Source organism: Erythranthe guttata, chromosome 6 (genome assembly GCF_056151865.1).
Source record: "Erythranthe guttata isolate IM_541 chromosome 6, IM_541, whole genome shotgun sequence".
Classification (NCBI taxonomy): domain Eukaryota; kingdom Viridiplantae; phylum Streptophyta; class Magnoliopsida; order Lamiales; family Phrymaceae; genus Erythranthe; species Erythranthe guttata.
The window spans coordinates 7,095,689-7,111,182 of record NC_142538.1 but is presented as its reverse complement, the minus strand read 5'-3'; the positions used below and the strand labels follow the sequence as shown (position 1 = coordinate 7,111,182).

At 41.5% G+C, this 15,494-nt stretch overlaps 2 protein-coding genes across 2 annotated transcripts; both read right to left on the bottom strand.

The window, feature by feature from the left end:
- Window positions 1-186: 186 nt before the first annotated feature.
- Window positions 187-3,050, bottom strand: LOC105960267 (Tetratricopeptide repeat (TPR)-like superfamily protein). Its single transcript, XM_012984432.2, has one exon. It carries the CDS (start codon window positions 2,982-2,984, stop codon window positions 402-404), a length of 2,583 nt encoding a protein of 860 aa, XP_012839886.2. The 5' UTR covers window positions 2,985-3,050; the 3' UTR covers window positions 187-401.
- Window positions 3,051-6,561: 3,511 nt separating this feature from the next.
- On the bottom strand, window positions 6,562-8,000 carry LOC148770020 (uncharacterized). The gene is made up of 2 exons (XM_088818909.1): window positions 7,423-8,000; window positions 6,562-7,335 (listed from the first exon to the last, which is right to left on the bottom strand). Exons 1-2 carry the CDS (start codon window positions 7,453-7,455, stop codon window positions 6,739-6,741), a joined length of 630 nt encoding a protein of 209 aa, XP_088675035.1. The 5' UTR covers window positions 7,456-8,000; the 3' UTR covers window positions 6,562-6,738.
- Between the last annotated feature and the right edge of the window lie 7,494 nt (window positions 8,001-15,494).

Sequence of the window (15,494 nt, the reverse complement as noted above, 5' to 3'; positions counted from 1 at the left end):
GACAATTACACTATATTTTTATCACTGTATTCTTATCTTGGACTTTTATTTTGCTGTTAGTGTTCTTGATTGTTTTAAGTTTGAATTATTTTATTTTTTTCTGTTTGTAATTTTCTTCTTTGCATATTCAGAATCAGAGGAAGCAGCATAAAATGGGGAGGGGATTTTGGATGAGGATGAGGCTACTAACTGAAAAAATATACCGATACTGAAACCGAACACTAAACTAAAAACCAAAAACCGTTTGAAACGAACAACAGAGCCGTATCGTGCTCATCCCTAAAAAAACATCAAACAACAAAAAGATATTAAAAGCATTTCAAAAAGATAAATTATGTCAACCGAACATATATTTAATATTTTCTTGAACCCAAAAATAATCAGAAAAAATCCCACATCACTCATCCTGGTTCATACATTGTCTCACCTTCTTCAAAACTGCATTCTCTTCTCTTCATGCTATTCTTAAGAATATCAAGTGTCTCGTAAATCTTTACCGTACTCGAAGAAGACGAATCCCCCGAGTAAAAAACATCAACCTTATTTTTCACCTCGATCCAACTGCACCCGGGAACCTTCGTTAATCCCTTCTCTCTCATCATTCCCCTCAACTTTGCAGCCTTTTCTTTCATCCCCATTTCCACATACAAATTCAACAGCTGAATATAACCGCTCCCACTTTCAGGCTCGATATTTATCAACTTATGTGCAGCCATTTCTCCAAGCTCAATATTTCGATGAACTCGACATGCAGACAGTAAAGAAAGCCAAACCCCTCTGTCGGGTTCAATGGCCATATTCTCGATAAATCGACAAGCTTCGTCTAAGCGTCCGCTTCTGCCCAAGAGATCGATTATATTAACGTAGTGCTCGATTTTGGGCTCGACCCCGTTTTCTCTCATTGAGCGAAATAGGTTTAGGCCTTCTTGTACGAAACCAGAGTGATTGCATGAGGAGATGAGTGAGAGGAAAGTTATCTCATCTGGTGATATTCCCGAATTTCTCATCTCGTGGTAAAAGTCGATGGCTTTACGACATTCGCCGTGAGATCCATAACCGGCGATAATTGAATTCCACGCTACGATGTCTCTTTCAGGAATGTTCAGGAAGATTCTTTGCGCGTACGTGAAGCTTCCGCACTTGATGTACATATCGAGTAACGCGTTTTCTACTTGATTTTCTTTTGGAAGTAGAAATCTTATACTGTAACCGTGTACGGTTTTTCCTATAGACAATGCTGCCATTTGTGAAACTGCTGAAAGAACGGTGGTTATTGATACTGAATCCGGATATATGCCGTTCTGCATCATCTGAGGGAGAAGAGTAATCGAGAGATTCGGGAGGGCATTTTGGGAATAGCATGATATCAGAGAATTCCAAACAACGTTATTCTTTTGCAAGACACTGGAAAATGCTTTCTTACCCATATCTGGTTGTCCGGCTTTCGAATAGAACTCGATTAACGTACTACCCGTGAAAGGATCCAAATCGAAACCTCTCTTAATTGCAAGTGCATGAATACAAAGACCTAGTTTTTCATCATCGTTTCCAACACTAGCAATAATCGCACTTGCTATAATGTTGGAATCGGATTTCACACCGTCGGATTCCGTTTTCTTGAATAAATATAACGCCTCCTCGAATTTCCTATTTTCGCAATTCCCTGATATCATGGAACCCCAAGCCACCACATCTTTTTCCTTCATTTCGTCGAACACTTTATGCGCATCTTTTATACTCCCAACCTTTGAGTACATTGTCAACAGAGCACTTTGCAAGGCAACGCTTTCTTTTATTGGTCTCTTTATCGTGTTCCCGTGTATCTTTGTTCCTAAATAACTCGATCCAATCATACTGCATGCTGTCAAAGCATTTGATATGGTGAAAGAATCGGGTGTAATGTCTCTATATATCATCCGAGTGTAAATATTCACAGCATCATTTGGACAACCGCAGTTAACATAAGCCGAAATTAAACTATTCCACAGTCCAACGTGTTTATCTTTAGACGTAGAAAACACTCTCACCGCATCTCCAAGAATTCCACATTTCGAGTAAAACGTTACGAGAGAAGAACTAGCATAAGGGTCGTTCTCGAATCCAGTCTTGACCACATCACAGTGTAGCTGGCGGCCGAAATCCGTCGCCTCGCCCTGTGAACAAGCTGTTAACACACTCGAAAATGTAGTGGAACCGAACTCAAGGCCCTCGATTTTCGCTGAAGTGTACAACTCCAAGGCATTTCTCCAACACCCATTTTCACAAAAACCGTTGATCATTGCATTCCACACCGCAATGTTGCTCTTATTCTCGAACTTCCGAAAAACATTCCACGCGTCCATTGGCCTAGCGTAATTCGAATACATGTCAATCATTGCAGTAACTAAAAACGGATCACCGTCAAACATGTTTCTCAAAACATAACCGTGAATTTCTTTCCCACACGAAATACCCAAAAAAACGTCGCATATCCCAAGAAATATGCATAAAGTGTAACCATCAGGCTCGACATTCAAGACCTGCATTCGACGAAGCTGAACCAGACACTCCTCAAAGAACCCATTTTTGGAGTACCCATCAACGATAGAGTTCCACAGCGCGACGTCCTGGCCTGAAACTTCACATTGACGCATTTTATCAAACAGTTTGACTGCATTGCAGAGCGAACCACATTTCACGTACATTCGTACGAGTGAAGTGGCGATATAAGGATCAAAATGGAGACCCGTTTTAACGATTGCGGAGTGCAGCGACGCGCCATAGTGGGAATTCGAAACGGCGGTGCAAGCTTTGATGAGAGAAGGGAAAGTGAACCTTGAAGTATTGTTTGGAGAATTGGATTCTTTGGAGTATGATTCGAGGGCTTCTTGATAGTGGCCCTGTTGAACTAAGGATTTGATTTTGTCGTTGATATGATGGGAAGAGAAGAGAACTTGTCTTGCAATCGAAGGAGTTTGAAAATTTAAGAAAGCATTAGAACGCATTTCATGGTCGTTTATGGGGGGAACCACATGAATGCTTCTTTAGTTCCTTTTTATTTTTAAAGTAAAAAAAAATATATATTTAAAAAAGAAAAAATAAATAAGTTGCCCCTACATTAAGGTGCATTTTTATACGTCTTCACCTGAATTTGTTAATTCGTTGCGCGATGCTCTTAAAAGGAATTTTCAGGTAAATTTTGGACGGAATGTTAAATAATTGCTTTGCACGTGCGATTTATAGGGGTGATTTAGTCTCTTCACTTGCATTGTATATATTAAATATAAATTATAATTAGAAAAAAATGGTAAATTACACCCACACTCCTGAGGAATATTTAAATAACTTTAAAGTCTTACGGTATCGATAATTAAACTCACCCCTGAAACATAGTTAGAAACTTTTATGGGATAATGAATTGGATACGTTATTCCGATAAGGTTCTAACGGACTATTACTTTTAGCTAGTGGTGGAGACAACATAAAATTAGGGGTGACATTGCTCCCCCAACATTTCTTAAATTATCCATAGCTCTTTGTTGTCTCTATCACTTCCTGAAACTAATAGTCGATTAGAACTCTATCGAAATAATGTATCAAATACATTATCTCATTAGAGTTTCTCACTACGTTTCGGAAAAGTAAGTGTAATTATCGATACCACAAAGACCTTAAAGTTATTTTAGTAAACCTCAGAAGTGTGGGTGTAGTTTACCCAAAAACATAAAAGAAACCTACCACCTTATTCTTCTTCTTCCTCTTGCCCACCACCCTCCTAAACTCATCTCCTAGCCAAAATTATCATTTATAACCCATTTTCTTCTTCTTCCATAGGTTGACGGCCGTCCTCTAAATCCTCAAGCACTCAACTACTTAGGGAGCACCGTCCTCCACTTCCTCGCAACCCTCGACCACCACCGCACACCTTCGGCAAATCATCTCCTCTACCTACCTTCATTTTCGCTGTGGAAGAGGTGGGATTACTTGATAGGAGCAGAGCAGCTAAAAACAATACAATTTTTTTTCTCACTTCAATACCACAAAATAAAGATTAGATATAAATAGGTAATGGCATAAATACCCTTGATGAAAATCAATACCACAAAAATATTAAAAATCTCATTTTTCTTTCTTCAATACCAAACACACAAAACCCCTCAAACCCCTCTCCTTCACAAACCCCTCAACCTCCTCCTTCTTCTTCTTCCTCACAACAAACTTCCCAAAAGATCTTAAAACTAAAGAAATTAAAACCTCACACAACTTATAAAACGGAGTCAAATGATAACAAAATGGTAGTTTACGACCGAGGAAGACCCATTAGCGTATGTAGGGGTGAGAACGAGCCGAGCTCGACTGTTTTGGCCAGCACGAGTCCATGTTGCCGAGCTCGAGCTAGATCATCGAATCATGTTTTTTTTTGGCTCGAGCTCGGTCTCGTTTAATTATTTTTTTTAATTATTTATTTTTTTATTAAAGTCATTTAATATTTTATTAGAAATTATTTATATGAAAATAAAAAAAAAATTATAAAATAAATAATAAACTCTAGTTATAATTTTTTATATGATTATTATAATATTTTATATTAATATGAGTTATCTAAGTAATATAGATTTGTTTCTATTTAAATACTAGAAATATTTAACATTATAGACTATTTACTATTTAGTTAATAATAATAATAATAATAATACGAATATATATATATATATATATATATATATATATATATATATATATATATATATATATATATATATATATATATATATATATATATATATATATATATATATATATATGCAAGCCTTGCCCAGAACACGCCAACATCCTTCTTCTCCCAGCAGCACTGATGCAACCGGTTGACAGTCCTATACCTTTCGTTCAATGATGAGTTGACTTGGTCGGTCCTTTTTCACCAGCAATAGGAGGACGCAAGTTCCTCATTGTAGCTGTAGATTACTTCACCAAGTAGGTGGAAACAGAACATTTAGCTCGCATTCGAGAGGAAGACATCATCCAATTCCTCTGGAAGAACATTGCCGCTTCGGGATCCCCGTTCCATTATTTCAGACAATCGAACTCAATTTTGTGGAGACAAAGTAAAGAGTTGGTGCATTGGCTTATCTATTAAGAAATTCTTTACTTCGGTTGCCAACCCCCAATCAAATGGTCAAACTTAAGTACCTAATCGCACGAGACTTCAACATCTTAAGACAAGGCTTGGAAGTGCCAAGGGAAAATGGGTTGAAGAATTACGCAATGCTCCGTGGGCATATCGAATAACCCCACGAACAACAACGGGGGAATCTCCATTTAACCTAGCTTTCGGAGCAGAGGTTGTGGCACCCGTCGAGATTGGCGAACCCTCTTGGAGAGTCATCAATTATTCTCCAGAGGCAAATGAAGAAGCAATGAGATCTAACCTCGATCTCGTCAACGAACTAAGAGAGATCGCCTCTAAAAGGTTCTACGCTTGAGGTATACATCCACCTTACTTCAAGTTTAAGTTAGCATCTACATTTTCCTTATACAAAAGTCGCTTAGAAACAACTACCCTTGCAGGCTTTGCAACCTTCCACGTCTCTCGTCTTGCAAAAATGTCTCTAAACACTCGAGAAGTTCCCGCTCCATGACGAGGTGCGTAAACATCCCACCCAAACTGGGGGGCTATTAATATTACCTTCATCAGCATTCCATAACCACATCTCATCATCTTCTTACAGATTGAGAACCAATTACGAGAGGATGCCTACCGCCCATTACTTGCCCAAAGAGAGAAGATACTCCGTACTATCTCACAAAGGGTAAACCACTTTTACTAAGTCATATCACATGCACATTCTTGGATATATATACTAACATAGTAACGCCATCTCCTTTGACAGGCATGATCGCGCAGCAAATCACCGCAACTCACGAGTTGATCTCATATTTCAGAATGCGAGAAAGAGAAACAGTCCCCATATTGGGTACGTGACCCCAAAATACGCATCACCCCAACTTATGAAACTATTAAGTTTTCAATACAAGTACTTGAAATTTTTTCTACTATACTTTTCAGGCATAGAGACACCAAAGACAGTAGACATACCACCCATACACAAGCACGGACGAGTATAAGGAAGAATTGGAAGAAGAATAAAGTCTTATAGTCACATAGACTAGTTTTCGATATTTCGACTTATTTGTTTTTTACAAGTTATTTCCCCTCGCCTCACGGAGGCTTATGACAATTCGCATTTTCCATTAATGATTAAATCAAGTTTTTTCTTTACTCTCAATGTTATTGTTCATATACTACTTAACCGTTACGACGGGTTCATATCACTACAACCCTACAAACACTAAGAAGAATTAAGATAATCTATATAGCTTGGCCAGCTGGATTATCTGAGTGTCTCTATGTTGATTTACAAGGTCCTCCTGTTTAAAACGTGGCCATGGTCCAAACAATATATACGACCCACGAGGCCCAAAATAAAGGGCATGACCCCTAAAAAAAAAAAAATCTTGAGAGACTGATCCCCTCATGAAGTACATCACGCACAATGCTAAATGTAAAACATTAGTGCAAACTCAATAAATAAGAAGGGACAATATCTTTGATAGTAAAATCAACGTATCAATGTGCAAACGAATATAAAGTCATGAAGCATGCAAAAGTAATAGTGGACATACCCACTTAATAAAAATAAAAATAAAAAATAAAACTAAATCCTCTCCTAAAGAAAGTAAGAACAACATCACATCCAACTACACTTTACGAGCCGAAGTAGCTTCGGTAGTTCGGTCATCCGCCTCCGCATCCGAGGCTATTTCAGTACACTCGACATCGATATTCTCTCCCTCATCGGGAATGTCCCGCTCCATACCTCGAATAATCTTCTCGTCAATCCCACCAACCTTGCGTAAGTACTGACGGCACGTCCTAACCAACGGAGCATAAACTCCGGCTATCGTTCGTTCCTCGATCATCGCTCGACAGATATCACTCTTCTGAAAGCGACGCTCCCCTTTTAACATAACCGACTCCTTGTAGGCGGCTTCAGCTGATGAAGCCATAAACCTCTTCCCCGTAAACTTTTCGGTATCATATTTCTCCTTCAGCTCGTCATAGCACCGATCTAGTTTTGTTAGTTCAATTTTACTTGCTTCGGTCTCGCTCCTACTAATCTCCAATGCATCGGTCCTCTGAATGAGCAAAGTCTGGGTCACCTCGAGTTTGGATTTCGCTGCCTCTAATTGAGCATTTAACTCTTTCTCACTTGCCTCCCACCCAACACGCTCCTCTTCATTGGTCTTTTCGACTTGCTTCTCTTGCTCCACGAGATACCTCCATGTAGCTATGAGCTATATAAAAATATAGACAGATAATATTAGATTATCGAGACTTATGATTTAAAACGAAAAACATATTAACTTAAAACAAATATTTACCCGACACATGTCTCCTCCGGCCAACGAAAGCATATGAGCACGACCTTTACCCGATATCCGACTTCGGTCGTACTCCCCAACGAAACCCTCGGTCTTCCTCAGCCCGATAGTATGATCGGTCGTATCTCAAAAGGAATCCTTCCCCTCTCGATTCACCCCGTAAGTGAACAGGCATTTGAGTGCCCCCCTTGAGGCACATGAGAAACCTCAGGATCCACTCGAGGCCGTTTCGGTGCAGGCACATACTCGATCTCAACCACCTTATCCTTCCCATTCTTAACGATTCGATCCAGCTCATCCCCCTCAACACTATGATTACGATCATCTCCACTCACATGAGGGGCCTCCGCGCAGGTCACTTCGCGCGATTTGCTACTACCTGATTTCGCTTGCTTCAAGGGGTCCCTCCTCGCTTGCTTTTTCGCACCTCCAGTAGCCTTAGCCCGAAGGACCACAAAATCAATGCACCCATCTATATAAAAAAAAATTAAAAAAAAAAAACACAACCCTTTACTTACAGGTGGATAAAAAAGCATAGCAGAGACAAAACAAAATAAGGCACATATACATAAATAAATAAAATGATGATGGTAAAAATAAATCACCTGGGTTATCAAAGCTGGGAGAGCAAAGTAGGTCACGTGCTCACGAGCTAGATGGTCCTGAAACACTTTAATTATCTCAATAATCTTGCGAACACAAAACACGTAATCTAAGCCGGGGGTTGATCCGGCAGAAACCCCTCCGACGCTCAAGTCAGACGTGCGGATAATCGGTAATAGCCGAGAGAATTTGAGTGGAAGAAGTGATTGAATAATAAACGCGTTTCAGGATCATGTAGCTCCTGCGCACGTGACCTACTTTGCTCTCCCAACTTTAATAACCCATGTCATTGATTTTACCATCATCATTTTGGCGCCGTCTGTGGGAAAAATGGAGTACTTTATTTTTCTATGTGAGGGCTCTGACGTTCGATGTTCCCCCTGTTTGGAATCCGGTATGCGAAACTTTCAAGATAATGAAGAATATGAAGAAAAGTATTAGGGAGTCGAGGTTGTGTGATTTAGAGGTCGATCCGAGTTATATGATTACGAAGGGTCAGACGCCTATATCTTTGTGTGTAGTCTACGCGATTTATTTATGTATATGTGCCTTATTTTGTTTTGTCTCTGCTATGCTTTTTTATCCACCTGTTAGTAAAGGATTGTGTTTTTTTTTTGTTTAATAGATGGGTGCATTGATTTTGCGGCCCTTCGGGCTAAGGCTACTAGAGGTGCGAAAACGCAAGCGAGGAGGGACCCCTTGAAGCAAGCGAAATCAAGTAGTAGCAAATCGCGCGAAGTGACCTGCCTGGATCGCGTTACAATGTTAGTATAGATATCCAAGAATGTGCGTGTGATATGACTTAGTAAAAGTGGTGTTACCATTTGTGAGATAGTACGGAGTATCTTCTCTCTTTGGGCAAGTAATGGGCGGTAGGCATCCTCTCGTAATTGGTTCTCAATCTGTAAGAAGATGATGAGATGTGGTTATGGAATGCTGATGTAGGTAATATTAATAGCCCCCCCAGTTTGGGTGGGATGTTTACGCACCTCGTTATGGAGCGGGAACTTCTGGAGTGTTTAGAGACATTTTTGCAAGACGAGAGACGTGGAAGGTTGCGAAGCCTGCAAGTGTAGTTGTTTCTAAGCGACTTTTGTATGAAGAAGATGTAGATGCTAACTTAAACAAATTTGAAGTAAGGTGGATGTATACCTCAAGCGTAGAACCTTTTGAGATTTCCTATATTCCAGGTTCTAGGTATAGGGTGTCCGTCAAGGTTCTCGAGACGATATGCTCCACTGTTGACCACTTATGTGATTTTATATGGTCCTTCCCACTTCGGGTCGAGTTTACCAATTGGGCGTGAGGCTTCGGCTTTGCGGAGAACTAAATCTCCTATTTGGAAAGAACGAAGGCGGACTTTGGAGTTATAGGCTTTCGCCATGCGACTCTTGTACATTTGCTGTCGGATAGAGGCGATCTCTCTTAGTTCGTCGACGAGATCGAGGTTAGCTCTCATTGCTTCTTCATTTGCCTCTGGAGAATAATTGATGACTCTCCAAGAGGGTTCGCCAATCTCGACGGGTGCCACAGCCTCTGTTTCGAAAGCTAGATTAAATGGAGATTCCCATGTTGCTGTTCGTGGGGTTGTTCGATATGCCCACAGAGCATTGAGTAATTCTTCAACCCATTTTCCCTTGGCACTTCCAAGCCTTGTCTTGAGATGTTGAAGTATCATGCGATTAGTTACTTCAGTTAGACCATTTGCTTGGGGGTTGGCAACCGAAGTAAAGAATTGCTTAATAGATAAGCCGGGGCACCAAATCTTTACTTTGTCTCCACAAAATTGGGTTCCATTGTCTGAAATAATGGAACGGGGGATCCCGAAGCGGCACACGATGTTCTTCTAGAGGAATTGGATGATGTTTTCCTCTTGCGAGCTCCTGCTGCTAAAGCAAGGCGGATACCAGCGATCAAAGTTTCATATTCGGCTTCGTTATTAGAGGCTTTGAAATCAAATCGTTGAGCATACTCGAATTCATCACCATCTGGGCTTGTTAATACAATACCCGCGCCTCCTCCTGGCAGCCGCAGTGTGGGAATTTCAACTCCAATGAGGGTTGGTTCCTTGTGGGCACCAGGTTCGGGTCCGCTATCTTAACGGGCCGTTGAGTTACCATGATTTACATTCCTCCATCAATCCTTGTCGGGCCAAGGGATGGGGGCCCTGGGGGCGAGGGATTTCGCCTTTTGGTGCAAGAGGATCCATCGACATTGATGGTCCAAATGGGTATGGAGGTGCTCTCCTCCGATGTAGTCATCTCTACTACATAGTCTGCCAGAATTTGAGTTTTGATGGTTGGGCGTGGTTTGAATTCGACCCCATATTCACTTAGCTCTATAGCCCATTTATCTAATCGTTCGGAAGTCTCGGGACTTCTCAATATTTGTTTAAGGGGATAGTTGGTGAGAACTATCACCTGGTGCGATTGGAAGTACGGACGTAACTTTCTGGCTGCATTGATGAGGGCGAGAGCAAGTTTCTCCATGTTGGTATAGCGGTGCTCTGAGCCTTGAAGAGCTCGGCTTATGTAATATATCGGTTGGTGACCTTTTTCACCGTCCCGAATGAGCACTGCGCTAATGGCATCAGCAGAAATAACCAAATATAGGAAGAGGGTATCTCCTGGCTGGGGCTTCGTTAGTAGAGATGGGGAAGTAGAATATGCTTTCAATTCTGTGAAAGCTTTTTGGCAATCCTCATTCCATTCAAACATTTTCACACCTCCTAATACCTTGAAGAAAGGAAGCCCTTTATCAGCTGATCGGGATATAAATCTGTTTAGGGCTGCCAAACAACCGTTAAGTTGTTGGACCTTCTTCATCGATGTGGGAGGGGCCATGGAGGTGATAGCTTCAATCTTTGCCGGGTTGGCTTCAATTCCTCGTTGTGATATCATGTACCCTAATAATTTTCCGCCTCGAACTCCGAAAGAATATTTTAGAGGATTGAACTTCATCTTGTATTTACGTAAGATAGAGAAACATTGACTTAAATCGATTAGGTGATCCGCGACTTTAATACTCTTGACGAGCATGTCATCAATGTATACTTCCATATTATTACCAATCAAGTCTGCGAACATCATGTTCACCAGGCGTTGGTAAGTAGCTCCTGCATTCTTGAGACCGAACGGCATGACTTGATAGCAGTAGATGCCTTGGTCTGTAATGAAGCTAGCTCTCTCTTGGTCTTCTGGGGTAAGCCATATTTGGTTGTATCCTTGATATGCATCAAGGAAGTTGAGAAGTTCATACCCTGAGTTGAGTCTATGAGCTGGTCGATCATTGGTAAAGGAAAAAGATCCTTGGGGCATGCCTTGTTGAGGTCGGTGAAGTCTACACATAGCCTCCACCTGCCTCCGGGTTTAGGTACTAATACCACATTGGATAACCACTTAGGATATTGAACCGATCTAATGTGGCCTGCATCTAAGAGTTTTGCAACTTCCTCTTTGATATGTTTGTTGCGCTCAGGACCAAAATTCCTTTTACGTTGCTTGACTGGTTTCAATCTTTTGTCAAATTTTAGTCGATGCAATGCTACTTTGGGAGGAATTCCCGTCAGATCTTGAGCTTTCCAAGCAAACACATCCCCATTGTGTCTAAGAAAGTTAACTGGCTGATTATCCACTTCTTGATCTAGATCAGATCCGATGCGGAGAATCTGAGAATTATCTCCGGGTATGAGTTCTACTTATTTTAGCTCTTCAATAGCTGCTAGCTTGGTGGCGTCGTCAGGTACGCTGATTAAGATTTCTTTATCAACTTCGATGACTGCATTGACCCATTTTCGCTTATCGTGCCTCGGGGTGTCGTCTCCTCTCCCTAAAGTATTAGGTTTCTTAGATGGCTCACGTAGAGCTCTTGCATAACATTCTCGGGCGAGACGTCTATCTCCAAGTACCTCTCACATTCCATAAGGAGTGGGGAATTTCCACTTTTGGTGGTAAGATGAAGGCACTGACTTGAATGTATGGATTGCTGGCCTCCCTAGGATGATGTTATAAGGGGATGGTTTGTCGACGATGAGGAATTTTATCATCTTCGTAATTCGACAAGGATTTTCCCCTAAGGAGATGGGTAACTCCACTTTCCCCATGGATAAAACGCCCTCTCCCGTGAATCATTTTAGTGGTGTAGTGATGGGGCTAAACCGGACGTTATCTATGCCCAGCTGCTTGAATGTGTGGAGATACATGATGTTGGCTGAGCTCCCACCGTCCACTAATATCTTCTTAACCAAGAAGTTGGCCATCGATGATGTGATTACCAACCTATCGATATGATCTTCATCTGGACCTTCAAGGTCCAATGAGTTGCAGACTATGTTATGATCAGGTTTTCGTATCTGATAGGTAGATGCGGATGGAGAAGCATGTTCTTGATTCATATGTGCTGATCGAGCGAGGGTGCGTCTCGCATTTTGTGAGTCGCACCTGCCGGTCCTCCGGAGATAAAGGCAATGACTCCCCGGGTGGGTTGGTTATCATTGTTATATGGGTTGCGCCGTTGACCCCCCTCTTCCCGTCGTTGCTGTTGATCTCGATTGTTATCTCGGCGTGAAAGATCATCACGGCGCTTATTTCGAGGCTTATCAATGTATTCTCCTAAGTGGCCTTGCTTGATCAGCCTCTCAATCGCCAATTTGAGTTGTGCACATTCCTCGGTAGTATGTCCTTTATCTTTGTGGAATCGACAATAACGATCCGATCTTTCTCGTTTCGCATTGGGCGTGGAGGCTCTGCCAGACCTTTTTGTTCTATCACATGAAGGATTTCAGCGAGGCGAGTATTGAGTGGAGTGATTCGATTATAAGATGAAGATGATTGGCCTTGAGGTGGGGGTGGAGGACGTCGATCATCTCGTTTCCTAATATCCGGGCGGTCATCTTCTCTCTTCCTCTTGGGAGGAGCATTGGTAGAGGCTTCCTCTATGCGTATGTATTTTTCAGCTCGATTTAACAACTCATCTAAGTTTCCGGGAGGCCTTCCGGCGATAGATTCTTTGAACCTACCCGACTTCAGGTTTTGCTGCATGATCCTTGAGAGCATGTCTTGTCCTACACTGGAAACTTCATGAACAGCTTCCACAAAACGCCTGATGTAGTTGCGACGTGTTTCATTGTCTATGTACGATAGAGAAGAGATGTGCTGGATTTTTAGCGTATTGCTCATTGATGGCGAATTGGTTGGTGAAACGCAATGATAATCGAGCGAAAGTGTTGATTGATCCTGTGGGTAGAGCATTGAACCAATTCATGGCTCTCTTGGAGAGAGTCGTGAGGAACATCTTGCACATTGCTGCATGTGTTGGGCCATATAAATCTGCCATAGCGTGGAACTTCTCTATGTATTCATGCGGGTCGGTGGTTCCTTCGAACTGAGGTAAGACTGATACTTTAACTCCTTGAGGCAATACCTCGTTGAGGATGTTCATGGTGAAAGGACTGCACCTTGCTGGGACTGGCGCTCTTCCGTCAATTGGGTTGTTCACTAGGGGAAATAGTTTTGGCGAGATAGTCTACTATTTATCTCGTCTTCTCCTTCATTACGGAAATGAGCTCTTCGTGGAGATGCATCACCCCGTTGGGGTGAATGGTGGCGTTGCTGTCTCGGCTGTGGCTCCCTGTGATTGGTAGATAGCTGCATCCGAGATCGTGGATTCGAGGTGGATGAGGACACACTTATCCGATTGTCGTTGTTCTAGGCCGGTTGTTGTACCCTGGGTGGCACTGCGAGTGGAGCATTAGCTGGGATCGCGGGGGGAGCATTTGCTCCCATCGTGGCGATGTATTGTGCCACCGCATCAGTGGCGGCGCGAGTAAAAGCTTCTGTTATCATTCTTTGAAGTGCTTCCTCGGTTATTTGAACCGTTCGCGAAGCAGGTATAGGGAGCCTGTAATGGAGGATCGACGAGTGATGGGTTCGAGGGAGAATCACCTGAACCTCGCGAGGCGGATCCGGAGCACGCGGAGAAGGTGGCAAGCCAGAGCCTCCTCGAATTGGGAGGTTGTTAGCTGTGTCATTCTCTCTCCGAGTGGATGGCTCAGGAGGATCTTGCTGGCTACATGATCTGGTTTGCATTCCCACAGACGGCGCCAAAATGATGATGGTAAAAATAAATCACCTGGGTTGTTCAAGTTGGGAGAGCAAAGTAGGTCACGTGCTCACAAGCTAGATGGTCCTGAAACAATTTAATTATCTCAATAATCTCGCGAACACAAACCACGTAATTTAAGCCAGGGGTTGATCCGGCGGAAACCCCTTCGACGCTCAACTCAGACGTGCGGATAATCGGTAATAGCCGAGAGAATTTGAGTGGAATAAGCGATTGAATAATAAACGCGTACCTTAATTAAATGAATTTAAGTTATATTTATACTTAATTGATTGAGCCGAGATCAATTTATCGGGCCCAACCTTATTTGGATGTGATTGGGCCTCCGTAGAAATAACTATTAAGTTGGACCTGTGGCCCTGCATGTAAATATGGGTCTATTGGGCTGGGCCAATAGGCATATATATATATATATATATATATATATATATATATATATATATATATATATATATATATATATATATATATATATATATATATATATATATATATATATATATATATATATATACTAAGAAGCAAAACAAGGCAGCTAGCGAGTTGTTGAACAATTAATTTGGGCTCGAGTTCGAGCTCGAAAAACCTGATCTCGAGTTCGAGCCTTTGTCGAGCCGGCTCGTCGAGTTTGCGAGCCGGCTCGACTCGTTTACCACCTTTAAGCGTATGTATCCATTTCATTTTTTCAGCTTCGAAGCCGATTTTGAAGTTTTTTTTTAAGCGCGCCTACAATTTTCGACACGTACAGGTCGATTTTTTTGTCAATTTTCGACACCAACTTATCGAAAAATATATTAAAAAATGAATTTCGACATATTCATGTCGATGTTTTGTGAAATTTCGACATGTTAGTGTCGAAAATTGACAAAAAAAATCGATGTGTATGTATCGAAAATTGTCGACATGGTTCAAAAAAAATAAGGAGATAGTAATCTCCGGCCTATAAGAAACAAGGTGAGGATAGAAGAAGGCAACTTGACCGTTGTTGTCACCGACCTCATTTCCTCATTCGTCTACCGAGACTTCGACCATAGAAGTATAGAGCATTTTTTTTCCTAAAGGGAATAAATAAAAAAGAAATTACCATCTCCGTCTCTGCTCCTGCAAGATCTCCCAAGCAAGAGTTATGTGTGGAACTCTCTAATTTTTCGATTTGGGAAGTTCTTAGAACATCTCGTGCAGACAATTACATTTTAAAATATACCTAAAACTTTTATGGAATGATCTAGAGCCACCAATAATCGTATATCATTAAATCTATCACCATCATCCATTATATTATCGATTAAAATGAAGTAGTATAAATACGACTAGATCGGCCATGACAGAGCTGAAAGAGAAGATATAAA